At 41.1% G+C, this 19,343-nt stretch overlaps 1 protein-coding gene across 1 annotated transcript in view; it reads right to left on the bottom strand.

The window, feature by feature from the left end:
* Window positions 1–19,343, bottom strand: part of ARID1B (AT-rich interaction domain 1B) — a 323,963-nt gene that overhangs the window by 43,398 nt on the left and 261,222 nt on the right. The window contains 4 exon segments of the mRNA XM_032684303.1: window positions 15,977–16,060; window positions 16,062–16,212; window positions 16,215–16,259; window positions 16,262–16,300. Of these exon segments, the coding sequence (XP_032540194.1) occupies window positions 15,977–16,060; window positions 16,062–16,212; window positions 16,215–16,259; window positions 16,262–16,300 (319 nt within the window).

The raw sequence follows: 19,343 nt of genomic DNA, 5'->3' as shown, positions 1-19,343 counted from the left end.
GCTTTTCTTATGTAAATACTGTATCTCAAACATCCCCACCTCCCTTTTTTAGCTGAAAATTGCTGTATTTCAACAAATGCAGTTAACTGAAAAATTCTTTCTATGCTGGATAAGCAAGATCCTTTCTGTTACTGGATAAAGTTACTAGTGAAGATGAAAAAATGTGCAAGTTTATTTTTACACTTTAAACCAGAAGTAATAGATTTTGAGATGTTCTTTTATGGAGTAAGGCTAGGATTCTGGAAAAGGCAAGTCTCTACAGGTATCTATCTCTTTGATGTCCTTCTTTTGCTTTAAAAATACACAGGAGATATGCACCTTGCAGGTAAGCAGAAATTGGTCCTTACCTACTAATATTTCAATACTATTACTTTCTATAGCATGAGTATCTTCTAAGCTGTGGAGTTGTTCGTTGTCTTAAATTGAGGTACAACCTATTTCATGTTACCCAGTATGGACATCAATCTCAACTGTAGCTCACAAAAGCATACTGCTGTACAACAGCTTTAAATCAAAAAGTAGGAAACTGTTTCCAGTTTAGACAGAAAGCAGAAATTACATCAAAAGAATACACTAGCTTCAGCCAGGACAGCAAGAAAACAACTGAAGTCTAAAAAAATTGCTTCTGTACCCAGAAAGACCTGAATGGCAGAACCTAATTCTGAAATTTCATCTGGCAAGGCAATAACTATCCCTTTCATCCTCCCATGTAATGCCACACTTGGAACGGACACAGTTCTCCATCTCTGGAAAGAGGCCAGCAAGTGAAAAGACTCAGCACTGTCCCTGGCAGGACTTTGTCCTTCCCCAGCCCCCTATCAAAGCACTGCCCTCAGTACGCATGAGCAAATTCAGTAACGCTGAAAGGACATCCTGTAAGAGTAAACGTTATTTTATCCTGAGATTGGGTGCAGTGAGCAGTATAGAGCTCCTCCACATATTATTTTGCTCTATGATGGCTTGGAATGGAAAGTTTCTTTAGGGAGAAATAATCAGGTATTACTTCGGCCTTTAATTCTCACTCCACAGTGGGCGTCCTTTGAGTAAAGACTGCCGACTGTGACAAATTGTGCTGCATCAGTGCTATAATACGAAGTGGAGTCCATTAAGAACTGAGCTGAGATCACCAAACTCATTTTGATTAACCTCCAGGTCACTAAACACTTATAAATATGTTACACAGCAGCTGCTAAACATATTTATATATGCTTAAGGTCACAGCATCATCTGTTGGTTGTTGGACTTAAGTCAAAAATCTTATGTTTCCTTCTGTGCTGCTTTTAGTAAAGGCATATCCAACATACTGTTTAAGAAGTAGATCTCTCAAAGCATAGTACTAGACTCTCTCCTACATCTCCCAATTCTCTCCTCCATTCTTCTGTATCACTAAATAAAAATCAAGTATTTTAAAAACAGTGTGGTGTACACGTAGTGACATCTAATGGCAAAAATTCAACTGACCGGCTATGAATTCTACAGCAGCACAAATGCAGTTAAGTATACAATTTTACAGTATTTGCCACACAAACACAAAGGGCTGGGTTGCTTAGGGATGATGTAATTAGGAATAATAGGAAGAAATTAAGAAAAGAAGCACTTATGTTGAATATAATGAAAAGATGCCTTCACAGTGCGATGCAGTTACCCACCAAGGGAATGAAGGAAACTCCAGTACTCGACACTTCTACACACAGGCAACACATTACAAAATGTACTGGTCAGAGAAATCCTGCATTGCATATGAACTAGACAGCTAGAAGACAATATTGTGATCTCAGATTATGTATTTTTCCCCATTTAGAGGAAAAAGCAGCTAAGTCAATACAAAGTTAGGATTATGCTATCAATTTAAACACAATATCTAAACCTACACATTTCTTTTTTCTGCTCTACTGCTACAAGTAGATTTTCAAGAATTCAGCAAATGGAAGAGATTAAAAGTGGGAATGGGGGAATCTACTTGCTTTCTGTGGTTTATTTACTCTGTTGACAATTTAGCAAGGCACAGCACTTGCATAATACCAGAGACAGATGTTACGCTTGAGGAAAGGGCTGCCACCTCAGGGGATCTAGGCAGGCTGGAGGAATGTGCTGACAGGAACCTTATGAAATTCAACAGGGACAAGTGCAAGGTCCTGCACCTGGGAAGGATGAGCCCTTTGTAGTGGTGCCAGTTGGGACTTGACCACAGGGAAGCAGTTTTGCAGAAAAGTCCCTGGGCATCTTTGCAGACAGAGCTGAGTGCGAGCCAGCAGACTGCCCTGGCAGCAAAGAGGGCCAACAACATCCTGGGTTGTGTGAGGAGGTGCAGAGCTGGGAGATGTAAGAAACTGATCATCCCCTCCTTCCTCAGCACTCATTAGACTCTATCTAGAGTATCCTGTCCAGTTTTAGATCCTCCAGTAAAGAAAAGATGATGATAAACTGGAGTAAGTTTAGCAGAGGACCCCTTAGATGGTCAGGGCTTGAGCACTCATCCTGGAGGGGTTGAAGCAGGACTGTTCAGCTTGGGGTAGAAGGAGCTGTCGACAGGAGCCTACAGCAGTCCCCTAGAATCTAAAATGTAGTTAGCAAGAAGATGAAGCTGGGCTTTTCACAGTGCGGCACAGTGGGAGGACTAGGTACACTGGGCAAGAGTTAAAACACTTCAAGTTCAGACTGGATGCAAGGAAAACATTTTCCCCATGAAAACAGTCAGAAATTAGATGTGGTGGCCCAGAGGGATTGGGAAATCTCTGTCCTTGGAAGTTTTGAAGACCCAACAGGATAAATCCATGAGCTCTAAGCTGAGCCTGATGAGAAAAAGGTTGGACTACAGACCTCTTGAGGTTCCTTCCAGCTTGAATGATCCTATGATCCTAGCCTGTCAGCTTCATTGTGCTGCTGATAGTCTGGTGTACTACTGGGTCCAAAATACAACTGATCAAATTCAAAACATTTCCTTTTAAGAAGGTCCTGTTTTGCTCTTTTGTTTTCCTTCATTTGCAATCTGCCCAAAGCTTAATCTGCACTTAATCTCTTTTCTCTGCAAACAAGTAGCATCAGATCTAATTGTGTCTTCTGAGCTAACGCAGAAGTCTGTGTTTTTAAAAAGAGATGTCATGCAAGATCTGGTCATCATTAAAAAGCCAAACAAAGAAATTGTAAGGAAGAACAGCAGTGACAATACAAAGGAGCACACAAGTGATCACAGCTGCCGAGCAGTGTCTCTTATACAGAGATGTCTTTCTTTCATTGGACCCGAAATCCACAGTAAGTTCACATGTTGTCTCCGACAGCAGTCACTCTACAAGCTCTTGCACTTCATACTTGCTGATATATGACTTAGTACCTTCTCAGTGTTGTTACCTGATGCAAGATTTTTACTGTCATCTTCCTCTCTCCTTATTGAACAGATATGAATTAACTACAAAATTGAGTTTAGAGGCAGGTTTGGTTTAGCTGTGGACAGCAACAGAAGTGGATTATGCTTCTCAGCAGGACAAGAAATTAAGACACAACTTCTCATATGGAAATATGTCAAAGCTTAGGTTTTTGCTGTGTGCAGAGAGATCAAGTTCTAGAATTTTCTGTGGATTTCCTAAGAGGCATCTGACATTTTGTGCTTTCCTCTCAATCTGCAACACTGGAGCAAAGCCCTTCCTGCTACCAGAAAAAATGATCCAGCTTCTATAATGAGCCCTGTGGCAGCCTGAGCACAGCAAGCAAGTCCAGCATGGAAACACGTAGGAAACAGAAGGGTTCAGAGGTAGAGAGTCTAGAAGGGATGGAGGTGGGGAGAGCTTGGGGTAGAAAAGATGGAAATGAAGGAGACAGTAGACAGAAATTAAGAATTAAAAATGGTTGGGAGCATCCTCATTAGGTGCCAAAGGTTTTTACACACAGGATGGGTGCTCAGGAGAAGGGAGATGAAACAGAGATGGGGGAGGAAGAGGGTGGAACATACAGAATACGGCTACTCCCAGGGTAAACACAGGTTTAGGTCCCTCTAGCACAAGTGGAACCTCTCAGCCAGATATGCCTGAAGGAAGGAAGGGATACACAGGGAAGCCTCAAAGCAGGATGCTACAAGAGATGTGCCTTCCCACAGCTCCTCAGCTCGTGCACCGTGCCATGAGGTAGGGCCAGGCTCTGAGGTGGCCACTCTGGCCAAAAGCTGGGTGAGTCCCAGTCCAACAGCGTGGCACAGTGGGGCAATGCTGAAGGAGCTACAAGGACGAGAGCTGGGATGGGGCACACAGCCCAGGCAGGGAAGAGGTGGCACTGAGTTACACTGTGCATACCCTAGTGGTCACAAACTTGCATCAGTTGTTAGTTAGGCACTTCTGCACTGTGCTTCTCAACACTTGCCACAGTACTCATGTAATGCAGGGATTTCTCCCAGTTATCCTGCCCTAGGCACTGGATCTGAAAAATTATCCTGTTACTGTGACCTGGCCACCTGAGCAATCGGCTGGTGAAAAAAAATGGCCCACAAGTTTGCCATTTCTGCTCCAGATCTTTAACCTACATCAGTTTTGCAGCAAATGCACTGCAGCACCTCAGGGGAGTAATTTGTGTAAACATTTTAAAAGGAACATTTTTTCTTTTAATGCTGACACACTGCTAAGGTGGCTACTTGATTACAAACTGTGAAAATGACTGAGTTAGGCTGCACTCACAAATCACAGTGTACTGACCAAATTGCCCTCTGCTTATCTGTGCCAGGTCTGCAGCATGACAATATTTCCTCTCTCTTTTAAATGTCAAAGTATGATTTGGGTGGTTGTTATTTAAACACACTGACCTGCACAATAACCAGAAGTACTTTATTTAAATCTATCTTGAGCTGGGACTAGCCTTAAGCGCTTATAATCTGTCACACTTTGACACCAAATGGGTTATTATAATGAGAGTAATTCAGAAGTGAGACCTGTGAATGCTTTCTCCCTGGAGAATTTACACATAAACATGTGCAGGCAGATACATATGCTCTTTTGTTATGGATTTTCCTTCTTGCTACATTATGGGCTCCCTTGGAGCAATGAAACCATTTCTGTCATCAGGGGATATGGGAGAACTGAAGGAGGAAGAATAGAGCAAGGGAAAATAAACTGCAACATTGCTTACTTTGCTGGAAGTTCACTGGCGCATCAGCTCTGTTAGCAAAGGCCAAGATACACAAAATTTGAATATTGGCTTCAGCAGCTATAAAATGGCATTGAAGGCAGTTCCCATGTGAATAAACCAAACAAATTTAGGATCACTACATGTGAAAGTGAAGTATCCTCTTCTAGTTAGCTGTTACTATCAGTGTACTAGCCTGGACTTACATGTTCTCCTCTGTTCAGTGGGGAAGCTTGCCAATCAAAATAAAATTTTAGAAAAGCAACCATAAAAGCTGGTGACATGAAAGGTGTTAGGTCTGCCACAAGATTTTTTCCGGATTTCGGGGTAAAAGGAAAAAGAAAATTTTACAGTTGTGCATGTGTATGTGCATGAAAAGGGGAAGCCAAAGCTCTGAAATCCACTGACACTGACAAAGCACTGGGAAACATAAATGAAAAAGCATCCAGATTTGTTCTGAGGTGTGTGTGTATGTGTGTCTGCTGACATCAGGCACACGGAACCAACGCAAAACTGTTCTTCTCAACAACCAAACCTAACTGGCAATGCGAAAATGGGAATAATTTTCTAGCATCATAATTATGTGATACTGCAAAACGCCTTGTAATCCACTGCAGTCTGAGTACACTGCCTGTTTTCTTCGTCTGGCTGATCTAAAGATTATTGTGCAAGACACTTTTTGAAAGAATAACAGAAATAGCCTTTCTACATATATTATTTTTCCTCTGATTACACAAATACTTGTGCCTTTAGCATCATTACCATTACTTAGACTTCGCTAATAAACAACCAAGGAGGGAGGAGAAACTTAAAAATTAGTTGTTCCTACTACACTGATTCAATGCTGAACCGCTAAGAAAAGCAGTCACAAAAACTTATTGTTTGTTTACAAGCTATTGTCATCACATTAATCTTTTTTCCAGTGAAAACATCTGCCCAATGGGCTACCTACTTGCTAGTCATTTAAAGCCCAGCAAAATACAGGAATGCCACACCACATCAAACATGGGAAGAGCAACATAAGAGGCACATGTAATTCACGAGTAATGATGCTCATAACAACACAACTGCTTAACATTTGCACAGCTGAATGCATGTTGAGATCAGAATAAATCTCCCTATCCCATTTTACAGAGAACAAAAACTGAGGAAGAGATCCAAGATTAATAATGGTCTAAAATATGGCCAGAAGAATAATAAAGTGGTTCAATACAGTGAGAAAAATATAGCATAAGCCTGCAAAAAAAAAATAAATCCTTAACTTCATTTGATCCTAATGACAGAAAGGTGTGTGACTGAAAAACATTTAGCAATAGTGAAAAAGGGTTTTCTTTTTGCTTGTTTGTCTGTTTTTTAGGTTGAAACTATCTGATTTTGCTTTTATAAAGTTCCTTTTGTGTTAATAAGGTGTTTATGGTCTGAATTTCGTGGTGACCACAGTGTTTGGTCACCGGTTTTCAAACCCACAGGGAATCCCTGAAATGCCCTTACTGAATAGCATTCTTAGAAGTGCAGTGACACCTCCATATTTTTATTTATTTGTGTAAGACCAAACTAAGCTCTTAATACTCAGTGCAACCTGTACTGGACAAATACAATTTATCTAATGCTGTGTGGCAGAAAACACAGAACTACTGAAAAGCAGGCCAAGTCAAATGGCTTGTAATCCCATCGAAGCTCTGCTCCTGGTGACCTCTGCCTACCTTCCTGACAAGGTGGGTTTATACAGCAGCTCTACAGCAACTGCTTGCACAACTGTCCCCATCAGACGTGATATCCGAACACTGTGGAGATACAATTCTTAGCCCAAATGGAGTGTGTGATGGGTAGAAGAGGGCTGCTGTAATCTGCCCAGGAACCAGAGCATGCATGAACTAGGTTTATAGGGAAAAAAGGAAAATTGCCCTGTATGCCATGACAGAGTCAATTTGAACCAGAATGCCAAGAAGGGTGATTTAGCCTGGTGTGACTCGATATCAAAATGGGAATGACTCATATGACTCTCACTATGCACCTTCTATTTTTGTGCATGTTTATAAATAGCTGTATTAAAAAGTCGGAAGGCCCTATGAACTCTCTCCCAGAAAGATTACTTGAAAATGGGTAAGAGTCTGTTCCCAGCACATGAACAGCCAGAAGGTCACCAAAGTGCTAAAAAGCTACAGGAAATCAAGGACACACTGGCTGTTTCAATTTCCTGTGGTGGGACACTGCTTTGGGAGAGGTTCAACCCCCGAGCTCCCTTCTCTTCTACCTGGGGATGCTGCCTCTCACCCCCTCCTTACCATATTCAGTCATGTCCTCACACTGCTTTTGAGCACCACTGCAACTCCATAGAGCTCGCTGTGCTGGCAACGAACTGAAAATCTAATAAAATCCTGATCGTTTCATGCCAGCTCTTCAGTGTATCTTTTCATAGTAAAATGTCATCTGGTTGACAGCAGTACACTGAGAACAACTGTGCATGTGCAGCAGCATGGCAAGGAAGTTCTCCAAAGGGATTTCCCAACAGGCACATTTTTACATACCTATCTTTGCCCAATGGCCTGGAGCAGTTATATGTTTATTGATACTATTACCACCACTATTACCATCAGTCTCAGCTCTTTGGCACACTGAACAGTTTCACAAGAGCAATGTGGTGCATATGTCACCACGGTTTCAGCTGGTTCTTCACCTTTGGCTCGGAAGGTACCTGAAACCGGTTGTGACAACTGCAACAGGTATTTAATGTAAGACTGCCACTTGACACTTAAAGCCACTTTTAATGCCATCATTAAAAAAATCTCATTGCTGTTATGCTATTTAATATGATTCTTAAAAGGTTACTTATATGTCCAGCTAGAACTGATGCTTCCATCTGAACTCATCAATAAAGTGAAGGGCTCTTCCCACTCATATTTTCCCAGGTAGCATTGCTAAAAAAAAAAAAAATGTTTATTTTTCTCTCAAATACCACCACTGTAAAACAACCTAAAACCTTAAAAGCCCTTTAAAACCTGAAACCTTCCTACCACTTTTTATGTCTCTCCCTGTCACAAAAATCTTAAGCTGTTCAATCAGTCTTGTACTTGCACAGTGTATGTGCCAAATCACAGAGAGCAGTCATAGAATTAGCTTTCTTCATGAGTCCCATTAAAAAGATGGTTATTCCACTGTTTGTTTTGCCTTTCTTTCTTTTTTCCCCCTCAATCAGTTCTGTGACTTAAACTATATCTTCTGAGAGATAGTATGAAAATTCAGTTTCCTCATCTGAAACGTTTCTTGTCATCCAAGAAAGATTACTCAATCTAAGGCCCTCCCCTATTCTTTAACTTTATACAATAACAATTAATGAAGTACTGCATTCTTCATGTCCTGAAGATCACATTTTAAAGTACAGAATCTCTATGTAACATCCAACCCTGAGGCAGAATGTTAATAAACTACACAGAATCCTACACTGCAATTTTGTTTCAAAATAATTAGTATTTCTACAGAGGGCAATGACTCTCCTAAACAACCAAATCGAGCCAAAAATAATCTTGACACAATAATAATCAAATTAGAAGTGTCTCTGAGGTGAGTGAAAATTCTCATGCATGACTAAAAACCACCCTTCCTTCCCAACACACTTTTGCTTTCACAATTTGAGAATGGTTACTCTCTGAAGGAGGAAAGGAGTAGACTCTTGAGGTCTGTGGTTAATCTCTAAAGGCATGTACAGCATACAGCAGTCTACTTGATTGATGAGTAACCAAAAAAGAAAAAAATGCTTCCCCAAATCACTGGTTGCCTGAAAGAGCTCTGCAGCATAGTGACAACCAGGGCTCCAAAATGATGGATTTACCTTTTAGTAAAACAAAATTCCAGATAAAAATATATTTCTCTTAGTCTCCCACAAGAAATGGGTTTGGTTAGCTCAGCATGTAGTTTCTTCCAATCCTTACATGATTTTATCAGCAATTTTGAGCTGATCCATAAAATGCATCTCCATTTAAATAAAATAATCACAAAAGATTTCTAGCTTTCCCCTTACTATAATAAAAACATATAAGCTGAGCTGTACTTACCCCCTCCTAACACATTGTAGAAAAAAGCCATACATGGTTCTGCTTTGAAAAGCAAAACATGAGGAAAGGAAACACCCTTTCAAAAAAAGAAATAATAAAAAAATCAGCTTGATACAAATGACTGTTTCTCATGAAGAGGGAAGATGCATGGGTCCTTTAAAAAAGAAATATGACAATACTGGTTAATAGCTCCCTTAGAAATTACAGTTACAGTAAGCATTAGTATTTGGACTTTCTAACCCTTCAAATCACACAGAAACTTGGTGTGGAGAGAAATATTCCAGCCATTACTGAATCAGTACCAGCTTCAGGTGGAGCAATCATGGTAGCTCTTTGGGCTTCACAGAGACTTCCTGCAGTCATTTAGGCCAAGAAGCAACGCCACTTCACTGTGCTAAACTACGTGGACTTATTTTGGAAGCCAAGCGTGGTTTCATGGACTGAAACAAACTGCCTGGATATTCAAACGGCACTAATCAAAGTAAAGTGGCACTCATTGTAGCACGATCCGGATCCCTAAAGGAAATCTGGGAATGTTTGGAGGAGTTGAGCAGACCCCTCTGACTAGACAGCTTGAGACTGGAGAACTGTGAATGGTCTGAAGTTGAACAGGAGTAACTCCTTCCATGTGACTGAACTTTAAATAAAAGACCCGGCAGAAAGAGCCTTTCTGCTAGGGGCTTATTTCAAAGGCCACAGATAACATACGGCACTGGCTCCAATTATGGCTACCAGTCCTATCTTAGCCTAGTTTACTTTGGGGATTTCACAGCTGGCAGCCTTTCATCTAGAAGTAGCCTGGTTTGAATAAGCAAAGAAACTTGAATGAGTACTTAACCTTCCTGCACTCCACTGAACTTCCCAGCAGAGAAGAACAGCACCTCCGAGCTTAAGGGGGAAAAGGGAAAACAATGGAAAATATATACTCTGACTAGGGATTAAAGACGGTTAAGTTTTACTGGAGCATTCAAGACTTCCTGCTACAAAACTGCAGCTTCAAAATCACAATTAGAATTTTAAACCCAAGTTTCAAGATGAAAAGGGCCAGATTGGAAAGTACTACATAGAAACTGACAGGCTCTAGAATGTAAAACACCTAAAAAGTTCTGGGTTTTATTTATATTATTATTCTTTTTAAAAAATTTATTCCCTATTTCCACCTTGTTCTTTTTCCTTTTGACATTTTAATGCATCATGTCCATTACGATATTTCCTCACCAGTACCTTCTAGTCCATCAGCAGTGCTGCATTACCCTGTTGTTGGAGAAAATAATACGGAAAAAGTGCTTTGCTGGCACCAGCAACACAGAATATGAATTATACATACATAGCAGGAGAGAAATGCTAATGGAAGGTTAGTCTGCCTATATGTGTGCAAGGGTATATGCGCATGTAGACACACACACATATTATAGAGAAGACATCTAGAATGCACTTTTAAAACTAATTTACACTAATGTCTTTCTCTGTCCAACAGAAATTCTCTAATATCAGCGCAGTTTTTCTAGATCAGTTTTATGGACTGATTAAGAACTTACATAAATTCTTCTGACCACACTACAATAAGGCTGCAGTATCTAACCAGTTGGTAAGCAGTTTAGAACAGAACCATATCCTAGAATGCCTAAAATTATGGCAAAGCAATGCAATATCACACATTACTGTAGAGACTGAACACCACTTCTCAGGTGTCATGGGGATCAGCGGACAATAATGTAAATATCCACCTTAATTTAGCAACCCAATGGGAAGGTTTTTAAAACGGCTAGTGGTTGCAAATAGCTAAGCTGGTTCTCAATTCCTCAGTTTAATACACTACTATGTCTAAATCATCTCCTCTAAAATCAGTGACACTGAATTCTAAATTCATTCAATCTATAAAAAAATTGCTTTAATTTACAAAATTGCAACACGCAATCCTGAGAATCATGTTAAGGTACACTGAGGTTAAAGAGACTGCCTTCAAAGATAGGACTGCTTCTCATGTATGCACATCAAAACTCATTTTATTGTCATTAGTTCAGGTATTGATAACTGCAGTTGCACCGGCAAAAAGCTCATTTCAGCATCCAGTTGGATGTGCATTTTACAGCCAGCTAGTGCTGAATTACATCTTCTAAGGCCGCACTGCTAATAGCATACAAGCCAGCTATTTTGCAACTATGTCTTTACCTCTCCATATACTACAGTCACACTTCCAAATGCTAAGAAGACATACTCAGAATGACACTCACTGCTAGCATGAGAGATGCTGAAAATGATGTTGACAAGCATCTAGCTCTGAAAACATCTGTTGACTTCAGGTGTCAATAATCAATTTTCAAAAGTCTGTACTGGGCGTTTGCTACAGGAAACAAAAGCTCACAGACAGTGCACACATAGTCCTTGAAAAGTTTCAAGCTGAGCATCCACAAAGTGAGAAACTCAAAATTGGTTGATACTAGAAGATACTGGTTAAATTTGCTGCCTTTGACATCAACAGGGAAAACACTATCTCATTTGCTTAAAATTGTTTGTTTTTACTGAAGGCTTACTGTGTTGTGGGTTTGTACAAACAGAAACATTTAGCTATCACTATAAATACATGCACTGCTCTAAGAACCACAGTGTGATAAAGGACTTCATCTTCTGGAGCCACCTGGTTCTTGAAGGCCTCCACTCGGTTCTAGTCTCCAGCAGCAGAACCACCAGGGTCTCAGTCAGTGTAAGCCTAAGTTATGAAGAGTCTTTTCTTTCATGGATATGTTAGGTCTTCAACATCTAGTCCTAACTACTCAATGCTAGTCGTAACTACTTATGCTGAGACTAAGATAAATATAAAAACAGAAACACCTGCTTTGCACTTTCTTTACACCGTCTTCCTGAAATAAAGTGAATTACTACATAGGGTCTTAGAGAGTTATTTAACATTGCCTGCTGTAATCTGTTACCCAGAGCAAGTTTAAACACCCTGGGTACTATGAAACAACGAAGAGGTTCAATGAAGAGGTCTTAAAAACACCTTTCTTTAGCCTGACTAGCTCAATATTATTTGGGAAACACTGGATTGCCTGCACAAGACAGATTGGCACATCACAAGATTTTAGGTTACAGGGAAGGTATTATGTAGCTGTAGAAATTAAGCTAAGCTTAACATAAAGCAGGCCTCAAGATGAGGTCAAAGGCTAATTCAAGTGGTGTAGACCATTTGTATCTTCCACAGCCACCACTCTTTTATTTATATGATTTTTATCTTCTCTAATGAAAAGGGTGATGGTCTGCACTGACGATGATACCTAGCTATAACTGGCTGACACTCAGATCTTGATCATCCAGCCCTGATTAACGAACATTGATTTTGTGCCCCAGTGGAAGTGATTTTATTCTGATGCATGCCATTTAAATTCATTTTACATAGCTGCTTAGTGTGGCTTGGTGAGGCAGAGGCAAACCAGCCTTCTTTGTCTAAATGAGACTGCTGAGCTGGTAAAGGACAGATCCTGTGGATTAACAGCTGAAGATAAATTTCTCTCCTCTATTGATACTTGGTTACTGAATCAACAAGTTGACCTTGAAGGGGATCACAACCAACTTGTACAGAAATACTGCTGTGTAACCATGACTTTGACACAACCATTTAATTTTCTTCTTAATTCTACACAGAGGAGTGTGTTTTACAGTAATAAAAACCCAACCATTTTTGAACCCCACAGCTGAAACTCAACACATTAGCATATAAGAGTGGATATCTTCCCAGTTAGGTAAAGTAGTATGGTGGGAGTGCTCTTCTATTTCACTATTTTTTTTGGTTTTTTGAACAGGAGAATCAGTAGACTTGTGTTCTAATGTTTTGCTTTTCTTTCTATTTTTTCTATGCACATAAATGAATGATGTTATTAAGGAAAAGACCTAACAAGAGCAGTTACAGAAAACTGGTAATTAAAACTTGTTAATTACCATGAAGGCAGTAGTTATTTGAGTATTATAGATTTCCTACAGAGGAACAACTGAAATAACATGATGGCAGGAAAGTCCATAAAGCTCAAATCTCAGGTGAAGACGGACTTGGTTGTGAGGGAGCAACAGGCTGGGAGCCAGCGTAGCTACCTTCTCCCAGCTCTGTAATTTGTGGTATGGTTAGAGAAATCACAGTGTGAAGGACCAGTGAGAAAAGAGTAGCTGCATTTCAGGCAAATGTTTTGCAAGGAATATTTAGTGATCTTAAAAATTGTTCTAGTGACTAACTGAAACTTTTCAAACACATGCATGCTCAACCACAATGTAATAAAATTTCTTTGAAAATCCCATTAAGAACCCTGTAACCACTCCTGCGCTACAGCACCTACTAGAAGGGATCATACTTTGGGTGTTGCAGTTCACTGCCTAGGCAGCAGTGACAATACCAGCAAGTCCTGAACACGTGGTTGCACAGCACCGCTGTGAGGTAAAAACACCAATGAGGAAAGAAAGATGATGCCCTGGGTCAGGGGGAGGACAGATCTCATTCTTTCTCAGTGATGAGGTTCTTCATTTCCCTTTTAGGAGCAAGGGAATGGAGCCATGTCAAAAGCCATGCAGATGTGTGAGTGAGTGACACGCAGATTTTCACTGAACTGTCACAGTGGCATTAGCAAAAAGAAAACAAAAAACTAAAACCCCTCTACAATGCAAGTATTTCTGTATCTTTCAGTGATCTTTATACTCCTTCAGCACCCAGATGGCATGTTTACATAAAAAAAACGCCAAGGTCCCACAGCAAGTCCAGTTTACACTGCTACCTACCTGTACTGAGGCTGGTGCACCAAGGGAGCCTGAGCGCTGCCATAGTTGGGGTGCTGTGAAGAAAACAGGGGCTGTCCACCAGCCCTTGACTGGCTGGGAAAAGCAGGTGACCTAATATTTGGTGGTCTAAAGCAGAACTGAAGAACAGCCTCTTTGGATTTGCTCTGTATCACAAATCCAAACCATTGTTGAGTACATTCCTTTCATACGCAGGCCTGGAGGACTTGCAGGAGTCGCCAAAAGCCATTACGCTTTCTCCTCTACAGTTGACTTGAGATCAAAGAGTGTGTTTGCAACCTACTGACATCAGAGCAGTGGGACAAGTTTCTCTCAATTTGCAGTTTATAAATAGCCCTTTTGCCAGTATTCGCAATAGAGCTTCAGTGATTCCTCAGCCCTTCCACAGGTGCTGGATCACTGGAATTGCCAATGTGTGATGGGAAGGCTCTGAAACAGCGCAGTTTTTGTCCAGGCAAAGCTAAAACAAAAGCAGTTTTACAAACTGACTTGGCAGGAAGGTGTGCGATAGGAATGGTAATCATTAACCTAGTTTTGATCAAACACCACACACTATGCCCAATGTGTAAGTTGAATCACAACCAAATTCTTTCCACTTAACACAAGTCTTTTCTTGCTATCAAGACCAACAAACGTGAGCTTTTACCTTTCGTTCTGTGATTATACAGAAATCCTGCTCCTACAGCTGCAGCGATGGCCTATTTATTCCTTCGTGCCTGACCTTTAGCTTATAGCCTAAACCAGACAGACAGAAGCAGACTTCCATAAATCCTACTAGGCAGGTCTGTTAACCAACAGAAGCAAGAGACTGCTGGTTCACAGATATCTGCTGGAGCATGGTCTATTTTAAGGGAGTCTGTTTCTATTTTACTGAACAAGAACATGAAGTACACTAAATTTACTGTTATTGTTTTAAAAGTTTGCTGCTGCTTATCACTAGTAGCCACCTGCCTTCCACACTCGGCAAACAAGGAAAGCAACAAATACAGGGACACGTTAGCTTCCTATTTCTTATTTTACATTGCATCTTGAATAATAAATACCTGTAGGAGTATATGCGCATCTGTGTACACATATGCATAAGTGCAAGATGTGTAATACACATACATATAAACATGTTCACCAGAAGAGTCAACTAGCTTTGTTAATTCTCAGATACGATGGAACTTCTTGCAACAGAAAAAGCTAATAAATATGCCAGGAGTTATTTGAGTCCAGAGAAATGTGGAAATTAACTTAATCTGAAAAATTTCACAGAAAATCTAATTTAATTGTAAGTATTCAGGCATCTTAAAAACAAGCATGGACAGACATACATCCATGTACAAACAGCAACACTGCCTCAAAGGGACGACAAGAAGAGAGATGATACCTCCAGTCTCTACAATCCTGTTTGCAGGTTCTCTCTTATGGATGCACAAGTGGCAGGTACCAACTCCAGATAACTACAGCTTGCTTTTTTCCTTCTGCCTTTCCCCTCCAGCTGTTCTCCTCAGCCTGCCCTCCTCTCCCCCTCTGCATGCCTGCCTACAAACAAGAATGTCCTGCAGAGGAGAACCGCAACAGCGCTGCTGCCCAATATGTGGGTAGTAAATGCATGAGCTGATGGGCCAGATTCATAAGCTTCCTTACTCTCTAGCAGAGGCAAGCTGTCAAGGACATGTCAAGGCCCCCTCTTTACTGGAGATAAAAAATATAACCAGCTAATCAATTTGAAGTTGCAGAGGGCTGTATTGACTCCTAATGTCACTGCAATCCTGCTGGTTTTCCTAAAGCCTGCAGTGCCAAGAACTAAGCTGGAAGTGGCCATCATCTCCATGTCACAGCTGCTTTTCGGGAGGATAATTCAAACACACAACAAACATGCTTTCTCCCCTTATGTTTAAGGAAAAGTATTCTTCCCACACATTATCTCGTCCCAGAGATAAGGGCACAGCTAGAATATGTATAAATACATATTCACAGGCCTATACAGTGTGATTATTTCAGAAACGACAAACATTCCTACTTATTTAAACTCCTTTCACCCGAAGGCATACCTGCTCTGAGCGGAGTTTGCAGCAGCCTGCATCACTGCAGCAGCTGCCTCCTGTGCCTTACGGTTCACAGTTGGCAAGGTGGGCCATCCCAGGGCCTCCCTGCTGAGGCATGCCAGGAGAATTGGGGGTCATACTGCTCATGTTTCCAGGAAATGGTCTGCTCTGCATCCCAGCTGATGGCATCCGTCCCAGGGGCATGGTACCACACGGCTGGCTTGGCCCCTGTCCATGCATCGACTGTTGGCATTTATACCCATGCCAGGTCCCGGGCCACTGTAACTGGTGTGGGCACACCGCTGTACGTCGGTGGTCTGGAGTAGTTTCCTGAACAAAATGATAAAAGCACAGAGAAAAACATTAAACTTCTGAGCAAATATTTCTGTTTAGGAAGTAACAGCTGCAGACAACTTATGCATGTGAACTAAGGTGAACCATGCTGGCCTCAAAGTCGAGACAATTTTTTTACATTGAGGACAGACAAGCAGTGGAACAAGCTGCCCAAGGAGGTTACTCAGACTCGCTGCTTGGAGGTTTTCAAAACCCAGTTGGATACAGCCAAGACCTAACCTGCTCTGATTCCTATCTGACACTAATTTGAATAGAAGGTCAGCCAATAATAACACCTGAGCACTCTTCCAACCTGAATGATCTTATGAATCTGATTTTCAGGTACCCTCAACATTTTCTGTCTCATATGTGTTATGAGGCAACAACAAATACAGAAAAGCACAGCCTACAGAGGGTTAACAGCACAGCACACAGTACACAACCCCCTTCTGCAGTAAAGAGGGACGTGGCATGTAAGGAGCCCATTACATAAGCTCAAGGGAGAATCTTATTTTTGTAATTTCATGTTCTCATTCCTTTGTCTTTCTCCAAGTTCAGCAACAGGCTTCTTGCTCCTAACTGTTCTGCCCATTTGTGTCAGAGATGATTTGGCATGGACTGGTGAGGATGGCCGTTGGGCTCCAAGAAAGATTCCCACTCCCTCCTGCCCTATCCTGCCTTCCTGGTAAGTTCAGTTTGGCTATGCCAGCAGAAGGGTGGTAGCTTACAGTACACCTTCTCTGGGGAAACTAGTATTAACACGAGTAATAGTACAAAGATGCTAATATAAACAGGTGCCTTACGAAGGATGGCATGAAAACCTGGCTGACCCCAATCTATGTTGTCACTAGAGTAAGTGCTTCCACTTGCAGCACCTAACTCGTTTGAGTGCTGATTTTCCTGTCATGTTGAAATCTCAAGAAAGGCAATTTACAGTATGCAGTGTTACAGAAACAAACCCAAGCAGCATGAGAAAGAGAAAAAAAAAAAAAGAAAGCTAAAGATACGATAGAAAAACTATTTTAGGAAATGAATCACATTGCACTACTTCAGTCATCAGTTTTGACTTGTCTTCATTTCATCTCATCCAGAATAGTGGAAACACGACCCATTCCCTCCTGTGGGATGCCACAGAGCAGAGTTTCCTGAATACTCTCAGATATTCCCACGCTCATTTGAAGGCAGAAGCTGTTGGACTCTTCCTCTGAACGTGGATATCAGCCATGTCGGGCCTCAGCTACCAGGCAGAGGAGTTGCTGGAATGCAACTCCTGTTTATATTTAAAATAATATATTCATCCATCATTTGAATGTACACATAATTAACTAATATGCTCCTGCTGCTGTGCTTTGGCTAATCCTTCCTCTCCTCCCCACCCTGTAACTGACTCACTCTGCTATAAGATCTCCTTGGCGAGAAGCGTGAGACCTATGCTTCCCAAGGAAGTGGAACAACCATTCTCTTCTGTTTTAAAAAACCAAGTTTCTGCCTGGGGGTCCTCCTAGAAGGATTCTCAATATGTGGTTCAACAAAGATGAAAGGCTCCAGATTCAACTTTATGCTGGTTTCAGACTGCCCTGTCACCACTTCTCCTTTTCTGGGCTTGGCCGCTGGCAGCTCACTATTCTCTGCTCAGTGAGCCATTGCCCCCAGACAGAGTTTGGTTGCTGAGAACTGCTTAGTCATGCTTCTGATCCTACATATGTGACTGCACACAGAAGGGTTGACTCGTTTCATACTGCTCTGCTATGGTGTACAGGCGTAGCATACAACCTTGGATGTTGCTCTGGTTTTTCCAGCTGCTTTGTGCAGAAAAATGTAATGCAGCAAGATGGTGTATTTGGTGCACTCAAAGATAGGCACAGTCAGTTAATGCATCTTATGTACATGTAACAGCACCCAAAGTGAAACAAATTCCCTCCCTAGACTAGCAGACCTGATAACCATAATCACTGGGAGCTACTGTCAGTCCAATTTACATTAAAGCCAATTTGTTTGTCATTTAGGGTCTACGAAGTACAGTTCAACAGCATGCTTGGAGGAGCAGGCACCCAATGCTGAACACTCTTGCTGTTGTGATGCTATTTTGAACTGGGACAGAAATCTCTTCTTTCATGCTTTGGCTTTTCCAGTATAAGCACAATACAGAAAAAACAGTGGAATCTTCTCCATAAAAATATGTGGCTCAGTTAAAAATCGCTCCTAATCATTCATCTCCAGGGATACACATCCAAGAGTACAGGGAAATCATCTTTTCAGTAAGGAAAACAAGTTTCTATGTTTTTCCGTGTTTTGTTTCCCCCTAAGCATTTCCTCAATACCTCAAGTACTAGCTATTCTCATACCTTTCAGATAAAAAAAAGAAAAAAAAGGAAAAAGAAAAAAAGGAAAAAGAAAAAAAGCGCAAAATAAAAGCCAACAAAATACAAGAGGAATTGCCAGGAATGAGGAGCGCAATCTTATTTCCATGTTTCTCTATAGATTCGTAATTTGTTGGCAGTGGCTTTGACAGAAAACAGATGGATGCAGCATTAAACACAATGAATGCAGCAGATGCTAGGCCAGCCCACATCAGCTGGACGTGTCAGGCAGCCAAGTCCAAGAGCCCACACTTTTCAAGTGGGTACAAGCCTGGCAACAGCGGCTGTACAATACCACCGAACAACTCCTCCCTCCATATCTAAGGGATTTTTGATTCCAACTCCCTCTTGGCAAAGTAGAATTGTACCCAGAGAGACAACATCTCAAATGCATGGGAAAACACCAAAGCAATAACTGGAATCAGGAGGGGGAAAAAAAAAGTGTAATGAAGATAAAGTAAAAAAAAAAAGCTGACTAACAACCTGCCAAAGACAGATGTTCATACTTACCGCTGAAACTCTGGTCCACTTTGTTCAGGTTGCTGAACAAAGTGCTCTGATATCTTGCCATTTCTAGGCAAACTGAAAAGAGGGAAATTTGAGAACTAACTACAAGCTTTGCTTTCTGCTTTAGAGACATAGGTCAGATTCACAGTATTAAAAACAGTATCTCAAATAAT

This window comes from Chiroxiphia lanceolata, chromosome 3, assembly GCF_009829145.1.
Source record: "Chiroxiphia lanceolata isolate bChiLan1 chromosome 3, bChiLan1.pri, whole genome shotgun sequence".
NCBI lineage: Eukaryota > Metazoa > Chordata > Aves > Passeriformes > Pipridae > Chiroxiphia > Chiroxiphia lanceolata.
This window is presented reverse-complemented; position numbering and strand designations above follow the sequence as displayed.